Here is a 13293-nt window from a genome sequence, read left to right on the forward strand (position 1 = left end):
TCTGAGGTACATCCATTTTGGAACTGATGGAGTAGGGAACTGACAGCTTCTGATGGCTGGATTGGAGGATGGGGGGAGGAATTGAGGGGAGTTAATCTGTTGAAGGAGTGGGAATTTATACCTGCTAACTTTTTTTGTCTGAGATGGGAGGCAAAGTCATCTGTTGAGAGTGAGTGGGGAGTGGTAGGTGTAGAAAGGGTGATTGAGAAGAATGATGAAGGTTTGGAATAGCTACTGTGGGGAAAAGAAGGCAGGATAGATGAGGACCTGTAGAAGCTTATGCCAGCCATGTTAAGAGCCCGTCTCAAGTTGGAGACTGAATTTTTAGTGCCACTGGATAGGCGGATAGAAGTTGGATTGTTGGATTGAACTTGTGTTGGGAATTTTTTAATGTGTGTGGATGAATATATACCTGAGATTGGCAAACTTTTTATGTAATGGGCCGGATGATATTTTAGGCTTTCATATGATTTCTATCACAACTATCCAACACTGCCATTGTAGCCTGAAAGCTGCTGTAGATAGTACATAAATGGATGTTTGTGGCTATGTTCCAGTAAAACTATTACAAAAATAGGTGGAAGACTGGATTTGGCATCCGTGGTATATGCCGTAGGATAGGCTATATATGGCTTTACTGAGAATAGTATTTATGACTATGATATGAAAAAGGTCTAAATTACCCATTTATCCAGATGACTGATAGTGAATAACAACTTATTGCTAAATCATTGATTAATGAAAAAAGTACCTTGAGAAAAAGGTAGACTGAGACTGTCAGATTTTCTTTTTCATTTGGCTTCACTTTGAGTTAACTAGCCACTTTCCTGCCCTTTGAAAACATTTAGATTAATGATTCTCAACTGTGACTGCACAACATAATCATCTGGGGAGCTCTGAAAAACTGTTGATGCCTGGCTTTCACCCCCAGAGATTCTGGCTTAGTTGGTCTGAAGAACAGCCTGGGTATTAGGATTTTTTAAGAACTCCCCACAGATTCTAAAGTGCAGCCAAGGTTGATAACCACTGACTTTAAATTCATTACTATGGGACTCCCAAGACTGGTGCAGGTTTGGTGTGGAATTTTAGAGTATAACAATTAATGGTAGGAATGTGGTATAGCAGGCCATTGTAAGCTAATGAATTGGGGTGGGGGGCAGGTTTTCCACCTCATTAAATTTTGTTATTTGCTAAATTATATTTGAGGGTACTTCTTTGATTTTATTTTTTATTTTCTTTGGAAAGCTACAGCGTGCTTATTGTCTTTTACATCTAGATTGAGTAGGAATTTCTTTACTATAATGAGGCTAATATTTCTTGCCTGCATTTTAAAATTTAACACACAGCGTGTTTTGTTAACGGGTTGTTGGATATGGCTTCTGCTTTTGTTTCTTTGTTCAGTAGTTCATTATAAGTATTAACATTACATATAATGATTAATTGAAAAAGAACTAATGAAAGTCTCTTTAAACTTAAAAAAAAAAAAAAAGGATTCTGAAGGTGATACCCCTCTTCATGATGCAATAAGTAAGAAACGTGATGATATCCTGGCGGTTCTTCTGGAAGCTGGAGCAGATGTTACCATTACAAATAATAATGGATTTAATGCTCTACACCATGCTGCACTAAGAGGAAATCCCAGGTAAAGATGTCACGTTTTACTATTTTATATGCAATTTAAAAATATTTTCCTGATGCTGGTTCTCTTTTTCTGATATTTATGAGGAAATAATTTGGTTTACTTTAATGTTTTAAGGTCTGTGGAAATTATGAACTTCATTAAATAGATTAGTTTTATATGTTTCTTTTTTGGTTAAACTAATACAAGTATTATGAAATGACTATTTAAATATATATTAATATGGATATAAAGTATCAGGAATACTTGCTTGTATTCTAAAGATTTAATTAAAATGCATTCCATTTGGAGATTTATGTTTCTTCAAGATCATTCTCAGGTGTCCTCTAGCCCCATGTTATTTATTTGCATGGTAATTATTTTTTTAAACTTGTGGCTAAATAACTATTAAGTTACCGAATTTCTTATTAATAATATAATTACCTATAAACTTCTAGTATAGAGGTCCTCCAATCATTGTTATAGTAATAGGTGGTCTACTGAAAAAAGTGCTTGCTGGTTAAAGTTCGAGAAAGACTTTCGGGAAGTCATAGAATTCATAAAGGATCTGCGAAGTCTCACAGTAAAGGAAAATGGTTATTAGCTTTGCTTAACCTAGAACTTTCTGTGAATGAATTTTTTGGAACAACTTTACCTTGAGAAGTATTTTAGAAAATGCTACATTAGATGTCTTCTGTTTATAGTTGAATCAAGCCCATGTATATTGACTGAGGGAGATGTTTACTTAGAAGTTTATTTTCATAATTTAATCTACCCTAAATTTTAAAAAATTGAGGTATAATTGACATATAACATATTAGTATCAGGTGTTACAAAATAATGATTTGATATTTGTATATATTGTGAAGTGATCGCCACAGTAAGTCTAGTTAACATCCATCACCACGCATAGTTCCAAATTTTTTTTTCTTGTGGTGACAACTTTTAAGACCTGTTCTCTTAGCAGCTTTCAAATATACAATGCAGTATTATTAACTATAAACACCATGAATTCTTATTCTTTGGTTCCATATTGCATTTTTACATCATGTTTCCTTTTACTTTTTTTTGCTGTTTTTTAGCTTCTTAGGATCACCACTAGAGGGTGAGCACAGAGAACAAAAGGATTTTATTGTGATTGGTTGTTGGTAGCTGTAACAATCGGTGTATAATCTAGGATGAAATAAATGACAGTGTTTTAGGTTATATCTTGATTTGTTTTTTCAAATTACAAATATTTGAACACTTCATACGTTGGCACTGTAAAGGAGACACAGTAGTATTATATGTTCCCTGCCTTTCAAATAAAAGATGATAATGATAGCATTTACCACATGCCTGGCCTCTACTAAGTAGTGTACATGCATTATCTCATTCAATCCTTTGAACAGCTTTTTGAAGCAGGTGTTAATATCCTCATTTTATAGATGAAGCATATGAGGCTTATAAAGAGATGAATTTAGTTATTCAAGATCATGCAGCTGACTAGTGGACAGTTGGAACTTGAGCAAGGTCTGTTTGACTTTAGAATCACTGCTCTTAGCCACTTTATATTCTTTTCTCTGTATTACGGTCTGTATGTGAGGCAAGACTGGAACACGTGGACAGTGAATGATTTAACTAAGAATGTATTAATATATCAAGCTCACTTCTTGTGCTTCATGAGCCTGTCTTTCTAACTTTATCTCCTACTAATTAAAATCCCTCTGCCCACCTTGCCCTTCAGCTACATTATACTACTCTCTCTCCCTAAAATTGTCTGCTCTCTTCCTTCATTTATTAAGCATTTTCTTTCATTAAGATGCCCTTATCCCTTCTTTTTCTTAACCATCTCTCTTCCAGAGCTCCTCTATATCATCACTGAAGTTATTTTCTGTTTGCCCTATACTTCCTTGTTCTGTGTTTTTGTTTTCTTGCACTTATAATCTGCTTTGTGCTGTTCCTTAGTATGTGCATTTTTATGTTTCTTTCTGATAAAATTGTGGGCACAAATATTTATCTGTGTATCTCCTGTAATGCCTTGACTATACTGGGGACTCAATGCATGTTAGTCTTAATATGACAGGACAGTGTTAGATATCACAGGAGTATATGATCAATTAAAATATAAATTCTGTAGAGAAACGGTCAAGAGTTGAAACAGCAATTATTTCAAATTAGGATGGTCAAAAAGAGATTTTACTGAGGGAATTTAATTTAGGTTATAATATTTTTAAGTTACAAAGTTTAAGATAGACTGAAAATTAAAGTGTTTAGGAAGTAACTTTTAAATATTTCGAACTGTTTAACTTTATTGAGAATAGGCATAGTATATTTAATATAATGTTAAGCCTATACAAGGAGGAAAAAAATACTACTTCTGTTTCTTTAATTCTTGAGAATTCCTCTGGAAATTTATAACAGTGACTCCTCCAACCAGATAATTGGTGTCAGGTGACATAAAAAAAGAAAAAAAAAAACTTTCATTCTACAACAAAGTGGTGCTTTAGTTAAAGGTACACAACTTCTTTATTCCTATTTCCTTAAGACATTTTATGCAGTTTTGACTGTACATTGCCCAATAAAGTGTGATTTTAATTGGACACGAAAGAATATCAGAAGATAACACAAGTTATATATTGGTTGTAATTGTAACTTGGGTTGTTTTGAGTTCTTTTTTTTCTACATCAAGTTTCGTATTCTTAAAATTGGCTTTTCTTTCCTGGTACTGACCAGTGAGGTTGTAAGACAGAAGAAACCATTTTAACTCAGAATTAGAAAAAGTCTTCTCCTTTTACAACTGAGGAAACATGTTTGGAGCGGTGAAATGTCTACATAAGTAAAAAGGTAGCAATACTTATTAGTTTTTTGTTTCTTTTTTGAGGATTAAAGTCTTTTGGTTCAGGGTCAGAAGAATGAGATACTTTCTGTTTAAGTCTGTCTGTAAGATGCTCTGCAGTGTCGTCATCTCCTTTTCCACCTTACCTATCAATGTTCTATTAAATAGCAGTAGAATTAACTGGTAATCATATGGAAGGTAGTGACTCAACATTGCTGGAGTTTTATTTTATATAATGTTACATTTTTCTTTAATTTAAAAATGTGCGTGCCCACACTGTGACATTCCTGTTATGGTTTCAGGTGACCTTCCCAGATATTTTCTTCCTTTGAAGGAAGTTTTGTTTTTTTTAAATTGTGTGGCATAGTCTACATTTCAATACCATTTCTTTTCTGAAGGATAAGAAATTTAATACCAAGAGACCATAAATGGATAAAATAATTTTATTTGAAAGCCTTATGTCATCCACACATTTTTCATAAAGCTGTTTATAAACATTATTTACCATTATGGCTCTTCCAAGTAGAATTAACAGTAACAAATTATTTGATTTAAACCACAATCTGAGTAATTTAAATAAGTTGAAATTAGTTGATGTGATTGATACTGATAAATGAAAACGCTGGCTGTCCTGTAGTAATCAATGCATAGCTACAGCTGGTTGAAGGGGACCAAATCCATTGAAGAGGCGATTTGGTTCCATTTTACCAGCTCTAGCAAAGCATTGCAGTGCCGCTAGTTTGGGACCCAGAACAGTTAAAATGTTTTTTATTTGAAAAATTATGGTTATGGTCCTTACACAAATGTTAAGAGATTCTCATATCAGTATTTCAGCCATTGAATGTAAAACTTTATGTTTTGAAGGCACTTTTCCTACTATTCCCTTCTCTAGTCGTGCAGAAATTTTACCCTTTAATACGTCGTTAGTGCATTAAGGAGTTATCAATGTACATCTTTATTTTTACACTTTTGCTTAATTCTTAAATACAGACAGTGACCTGTTTCAAAACCCACACCATTTAAAAGAGCAAATAGATCTTGATGTGTATCAGAGTAATGTTATCTATTTATCCTTGGGCAGTAAACCAAATAAGTAAGTGAAATAGGTTAGGGAAGAGCACTGCTAGTCATACTTTTCTACTGCCGCTGCTTTTTTTAGTATTATACTTAAGGACTAACAGCAAGTTGCTGACGGGGTGGAGGAATGAGTAGCCTTAAGAAAGTACCTCTGGGCTTTGGTTTATAAATAGATGACACGTGTATTCAGTGTATTGCTTAGACTTGTGTTGAAAGGAACTGCCATGCATGATAGCTTATTTTTCTTTCTTTTTGCTTATGTAGTATTACTAATCATAGGTTAATAATTTAACCCTTTTAAAGGTCTAGTTCCTTGACTGAATTCTCTGTCATTTTGGGTACAGATTGCCTAGTTACTTCTCATTATCAGCTTAATAATACATTGACTTGTGGTTAGTAATAATCATGAATTTGAGTATTAAAACTACCATTAAAACTCAGTAGAACAAATTTTTGTTATAAGGGGATTTCAGTATTGGGAAAGGATGTCTTCTGAAAATACTTGCCTTGAAATAAAAGTTTGAGCAGTTATAGTTTGCCTGTAAGTGCTGTCAGTGAAATATAAAGAAATAGTTATCTGTTTTGAACCAAACTGGGAGAAGGTCAACACTAATTCAGGCAATATTCAAACAATTCTCATATTAAGTATATTCTGCATCTGTTGGTTGATGAGTGTCATGCTGCTGGTGAAATTAATGTGACTACTATTATTTCCATCATTTTAATAGAAATGAAACAGGTGTTAAATTGCGTGGACTTCAGTGCTGATGATAGCAATAAAACTGGCTTCTATTTTTACTAGTTATATGGGAGCCGTTTAGCAGATCCAGTTGCTCAAGTGTGCTTTTGGATGGCAGTTCAGTTTCATATACTGGCCATATCGGGGCAAGGAGAGGCCATGGAAAAAAAATAGTACAGCATTTGATAATGTCAGCATCTGTTATCCCTGTCAGCGAGACAGTTGAAATGTTTGAGTTACGCCAGTGTCAGCAGATGCCCAGAGTTTAATATGTACTCAGTTAAAAATGAACAGCTGATCTAAGTGATAGATGTGACATTTTAGAGTGATTGAAAATACTCTTAGATATGTTAAGTTGAACTTGTAAGCACTAGAATCAGTGTATAATTTTACTTTTTCAAATGAATAACAGATGCTGTCATTTTATTTTCTAGGGATTATATACTCTTAATATTGTAGCAACGAGATTCTTAGTTGCTGGGATGTTTTAAAATAATTATTAAAAACATTTATACCTATAGAATGATGAATATAATTGTTTATTATAAAACATGGATGCAGTAATACCCTTTGAGTAGTTTTATAGAGGAACCTCTACTTTTGAGGTATATGTTGTCAGTTTTTGCTATTTAGGGCATGTACAGTTAAACTTAACAAATGGAATATGCAGCTTTGCCATTCTCTTTGTAGATGATCAGAAAGAAGGGCTATTCTTGAATGAGTTAAACTTTGAACTGATTTTTTCTTTGAAAATGTGGAATTTTAAAATTATGAACTTTTTGTAACTTCCAATAAATATTCAATAATTTATATGCTACCATATCTAATAGTCATTCTCTCATTCTTTATAATCTGCTGATAAAATGAAAATCATCTTTTGACAATTATCTAGTTGTCTTATTAAACAGAAAATTGGATAACCTTATAGCCATTTCTATTCAACTGTGACACAAAAAATTTAGACATGTAATACATGTCTGAATACTCTAGTCAAAATAAAACTTTTAGTAAGAAATGATTAGAATATATGAATATTAATATTAGTATTTCTTTTTCAAAGTCTATTATAGTAGCTTAAAGTAGGTACTACTTATAAATTGTTGCTAAGAGCTATATCATTTATAATTTAGTAGTATATAAATATATATTGTACAAAATAAATTTTATATAAAATACAAAAAAGTATTTTAATATATCTAACATACTATAAATAGTAGGTCTATCATATTTATAAAAAATTGAATTATAATTGCATAGTACTAATAAAAGATGGTTATTCTTTCTGTATAAATTGGTTTCTTGACTATAGTGTTTTCATTTTATGTGCCCTCTTTGGAGAAAGCAAATTCAAGGATAATATAGATAATAAATTAATTTATTTTAAATATTTGGCAGTCTGTGACCAATGTGCCCTGTTGACTTACAGCTATTTCCCAGAATTTTGTCATTTTTCATGAATAAATCTTATGTCTTGATTCATTCTAAGTACTTACACAGCACTGAAAGTGGAGACTGGATTAGGGAGAAGGACAAGGACCATTTTTTTTTCTTTGAGAGCAGAATTTTACTTGAAAGATAGCCTTTTAAAATCATAACTATGTCTATAGCTTTCAGAAAGAAAACCTAAAACAGCAAAACTCGCTTCAGAAATTCCTCTAATATTATTAAATTATAAATTTATCAAAATATGAAGAAGAGCTGTCGAAAGGCAAATGAAGTTGGCTTTTGTTAAATCAGTCAACACTACTAATATGATACATTTAAATTAATGTCAAATTGTGGAGACAGAAAATAGGTCATGTGTATCCCTCATTGTTTTGTACTAGTAATACTCTATTCTCTTTTGTATTCAACTTTAATCATGTGAATACTTAATTTAAAAAATGTAAAATGTAGTATGCTTAACTTAAAAGATTTAAAAGGAATTTCATGATAATTTTAAATCTACTTCAGTAAAACTTTTTTTCTTCACAAAATATAAATCTTAGCAACATTTAGTTTCCATCTGTAAGTAGTAGGTACATTTTTCTGGTGTTAGTATTGCCAAAGGTCATTTCTTTGACATTAGGTTAATTTACCATATGAAGGTCATTCACATAGCTGCATTCTAGTTCCCTCTTGGCGGTTTATTGCCTACCAAAAATACATACTTCTTTACATTCCATAGCATTGTATGTTCATATGGGTACATAAAGAAGTATGTACTCTGAGTAGGTATTACTAAGTTGTTAGCTGTAAAAACACGAAATGTTTTATTTTTGCATTTGTTAGTAAAACATTCAGCTTACTGATGGAGAGAAATGGTAGATCATTTGCAGAGACTATCAAAGACTAAACTTTATAACAGATTTACCTGAGGCATGGCATTAGTGCCATTCATGGTTCCTTGTTCTTGGTGGACATACACTTTTAAACTTTGACCAGTTATCTGTTGAACTTTGTCCTGGTTTGGTTCTGCAAGAGATCCATAGTATCAGTGGGGATTTACAGAGTGTATTTCAGATATTGGTAAGATCAGCCTAGTGTTTCTTCATAGTCTTCAGAGCAAATTTCTTCTTATTTTGCAGTTTGCTTCTAGATCCTACAAGTAGACAATAATTAATTTGGTGCAAATTCTTTTTACAAACTAAATGTCTTATTAAAAACTTAACAGCCAATTAGTACTTCTTCTGATATTAACTCTAAAGTTGAAAAGACAAGGAGAAAAACCAGATCTTTTTAGGGTGTGAATGAACTGAATTTTTAAAGATGATGATTTATAAGAACTCATGATCATTTGAAAACTTCTTTGTTGTTCCTTTCTTTTTATTAGTTACTTACCTGAATTTTGCACTTTGGTGCTACTTTTGGGTTAAATATAAATTTAGATAGATGAATTAATATCTAATTTTGGTGAGTTGAGTTGTTTTGATTCTTTGTTTTTTTTGTTTTTAATATAAAGGATAAGTACCAGAACAGTACTGTCCAAAGTCTCACTTAAAAACAGCTGAAAGGTATTAGCCTATGAGCAGTTGAGTTTTAGCTTGATCATTTAGCATGAAAAGAAATTATAGTTGGTGAGTTGCCTTTTATTATTGTGGTATTAAAAGGTTAATTTAAAAGAAAACCATGAGAAATTTTCCTGTCTGAGAAAGGACGGGAAGAAAAGACACAGAAAGTAGAATTTCTGCAGCCTGTGATAAAAAGCTAGTGCAGCTTATAGAGAGCAAATCAGAATGTAGCAACAGATAGCCCAGTACTACAGCAGTTTCAGCAATGCAGAGTTAGAATTTCACCATGCACATTCTGATTTATTTTTGTGCCCAACTATTAGAGTTGGCAATAAAAAGTATTTTGTGATCTACCAAGTATCTTGGTTGACTAAACCTTGAAATAGTTAATAGTTTTTAAGCGATAGTATACTTTGGAAGCAGGATCTGATTTACTAGGGATGCAAAACCACCATTTAATCTGAAACAATAAAAACGAACTCTTTAATAATGTAAATGACAGGAATGGATTTGTACAAGTTTGAGATCGAGTTACCTGTCATGATATTTAACAGCGTTCCTTTTTATACTACATAAGCTCTCTACTTGAACTGTGAAACTAGGCTGTGCCCAGATAGAATTTAATCTAACAATAAAAACATGTATCGAGTCGGTAATAGGTAAGCATGCAGAAAGTCATAAGCATCCTTAAAAGTACAGGCCTGTGGTGCTGTGTTACCTGTAAGCTTAGTGTCATGCAGCGTTAGCAGCAGGAAGAGAGAGAAAGACCTAGAGAGTCACATCAGCAGCAGCCATCTCATCTTGATTGTTTCTTCACTCTGTTTGCTGAATTAGTGCTTCTTTTCATGAGCCGGGTGAAGTAAGGGGGAAGAAACAGTGAACACAGAACCTCACCTTTTAAGATAAATTTGAAAAACAAATGAACAAACAAAAATAAGTCAGCCATCTTTTCCCTCTCCCTTCCCTTATGCGTAAGGGAAAAGAAAAAAAACTACAGTAAAATTGAATCAGCGTTGGCCATTTGATTTGGAATGTCATATTACTAGTATTGCACAGTAATAAGCACCTTGTTTCTGCTGGACAGAAAGTTAAGCAACGGAGGAAGGTTGCTACAACGGCCAAGAAAATGAACCTCACTTATTTCTCAGATGGAATGCTTCAGAATTGGGGAAAAAGTTGCAGAGGAGGTTAATTTTATAATCTAAAAAAGACATAAAAACCCAACAAAAATCAAAACACACCTTGCTCCCCCCCCAAGTAACTGTAGACATTCACCCTGTTTTCTTTGCGCACCAGAATACATTGGGGTCTTCTGACTTCTCAGGAAATGTTCTGCATCTTTCTTGCTGTGAGATTTTTTTTGTTTGTTTTAGTTTCCAGGATTAAATGGTAGATCTGTATTGAAGCTACCTTGTCATATCCAGAGGTCAAGTCTGCAAGCAAGGTCAGGACTTCCACATGGTCACTACAAAGGTTAACTTATATTCTTCCCTCAGTGGCCACAGGCTGAACTGTTACAGCTTTATAGGCAGCTAAGCATTTGAAACATGCACTCCCAGGCAAACAGGCTCTCTTGTGCCTCTCTCTTCCCTGACCATATTTAGTCAACCATAGCAAAAAATAGTCTCTCAGCTGTCGATTGTCGATCCAGAAGCTGAGGAAGCCTCTATCTTGCTTTCTGCCTATTGATTGTTCATCCTGCGGTCCAAACACTGCCTTGCCATTTGTCCTCCTTTTTTTTTTTTTTTCCAAAGCACTGCCAAATAAAGCGGTCTCTCATGTTTCCACTTACACATCCCAGATTTTCACTGAGCTTGCGCTGAGACTAGGAAAGCCTGATGTGGCTGTCACTAAACTTAGATGCACTGCAGAGAAAAAAAGAAAGAGGAAAAAATATTACCCTGGCGAGTAGCAAGACAATCTTTAGACAGATATGAAACAAGTAAAATCCCTCTGCTGCCAAAATATGTTTCATGACCTGATTTTTTTATTGGTAAAAAATCAGGATAATGATATTTTATACAGCTGAAGGCCAGAAGGGATTTTGTAGTGTTACCTTTTAGAGCTAGTTGTTGCTATACATTCTTTTTAAATTTAATAAATAATATTTGAATGGCAAATTTGTAAAAATGGTAAATAGAACCTATATATTGAGGGTGGAGAGAGATCAAAAAGGAAGAAAGGAGTAATCTGTAAATGAAATCTTGGAAATGCTACTTAAAACTTTAAATTCATTGTCAATTTGAGTAAATTTTTTTGTAGTACTTAGGTGAGAAACAGTGTCTGGAATGCTTTTGAGTAATTGTGTACTTTTATATTGAAACTATATATACTTATATAACTATTAAAATGCATTAATTAAATTTTATTTTATGCTCAAATGTGAGGTGGTTTTTTCCTCCCTTCTACATTGCCATTCCACTTTTATTTTCTGAAATTGCATGTAGGCATGATCATTTCACACTTTACTGCAGACTTAAATAGTCATTAACCTATATGTAACTTTGCCACATAGTGTATGTTGCAGAGGAAAAATACTTCTGCTATAAATTTAATAGCATATTTACCATAAATTTTAATATTGAAGTTTATTTTTTAGCCAAGGAGAAAAAAATATAACATCAAATTCCACAAACCTATGGAGATACAATTTAAGATCTTACAAGCCTAAGAATGCCCAAGAGAAACCAACTATACTTTGTTCTTAATTCAAATATAGTCTCTTAAGTATTGATTCAGTTAAGAATCAAGAAAAACAGTTATCAGTTTTCTGAGCTTATTCTCCTAGAAGGGAAATTTGTCCTTGACATTCTTTTTGTCTTTAACATTTAATAACATAGCAGTTTAATTTTTTTGGATGGCTATTTTAAAACAGTGACATAAAGAATGCTTCTATAGATATTTGGCAGTTTTAAAGAGTCAGCTTTTCTAGATATTGAAATAATTTTAAAGAGACAGCTAGCTGTTTTCTTTTTATTTATTTATTTATTTATTTATTTATTTATTTTTGGCTGTGTTGGGTCTTCATTTCTGTGCGAGGGCTTTCTCTAGTTGCGGCAAGCGGGGGCCACTCCTCATGGCGGTGCGCGGGCCTCTCACTATTGCGGCCTTTCTTGTTGCGGAGCACAGGCTCCAGACGCGCAGGCTCAGTAGTTGTGGCTCACGGGCCCAGTTGCTCCGCGGCATGTGGGATCTTCCCAGACCAGGGCTCGAACCCGTTTCCCCTGCATTGGCAGGCAGATTCTCAACCACTGCGCCACCAGGGAAGCCCTGAAATAATTTTAGACACATTGTGATAAGATGACACATCTCAGAGTGTTAAGATAGGTTAATTTTCAGGTTTCTAAATTACCCCATCTTTGCTGACCATTTTGTAGCAGTAAAAGTACCCCCCCCCCCCCACAAGCAAACACTCATATAGTGTATGAAGGTCCAGGTACTCTTCTAAGCCCTTTAAAATTTTCATAACGATACTATGAAATAGGATTTGTGATTATTCTCACATTTTATAGATGAGGAAACTGAGACATAGAAGGTAAGTAACCTGCTCAAGTCATTAGCTCTTCAGTTTGCTGGTGCCAGAATGTGAGCCCAGGTAGTTTGGCTTCAGACTGAGATCTTCACCACTGTGCCTGCTGTTGCTCTGGTTTATGAAAATGCAAGTAGTTAGGGAATGGACTCTTGGGGACTGGAACGTAAACCGAAAATGTAGCATGGTGAGCATTCTTGCTCCAGTATGCTCAGAAAGATGGTTGTTCACTTGATTGTTTCTTCTTTTGTTCCATTCAGCTAACTTTGAGCACCTAATACTGGGTGCACAAAGCGGGTATAAAGATGAGTAAACTAGGCTTCCCTGCCTTACATCATAGAAGAGATCATTTTGGTTGTCTTATTTTAAGAATGACTGAGTACTCACCTGTACAGCTCTCCTGTAGCCTGCATTGTCATTGCATATTTCTCTCATTTTGAGCTAAATTCTACTACATTACCAAATTCCTAGTTAATGAATTTAAGCTAAATTAATGAACCTTTTAATTACGGTGTCTGTCAA

At 33.8% G+C, this 13293-nt stretch overlaps 1 protein-coding gene across 2 annotated transcripts in view; it reads left to right on the top strand.

The window, feature by feature from the left end:
• The window catches only part of MIB1 (MIB E3 ubiquitin protein ligase 1), a 117023-nt gene that overhangs the window by 62537 nt on the left and 41193 nt on the right, over positions 1 to 13293 (top strand). For both annotated transcript variants that reach the window (XM_068562325.1, XM_068562324.1), the window contains exon 12: positions 1491 to 1642. In XM_068562325.1, the coding sequence (XP_068418426.1) occupies positions 1491 to 1642 (152 nt within the window). The remainder of the gene's footprint in view (positions 1 to 1490; positions 1643 to 13293) is intronic.

Source organism: Eschrichtius robustus, chromosome 14, assembly GCF_028021215.1.
Source record: "Eschrichtius robustus isolate mEscRob2 chromosome 14, mEscRob2.pri, whole genome shotgun sequence".
NCBI classification, from domain to species: Eukaryota; Metazoa; Chordata; class Mammalia; order Artiodactyla; family Eschrichtiidae; genus Eschrichtius; species Eschrichtius robustus.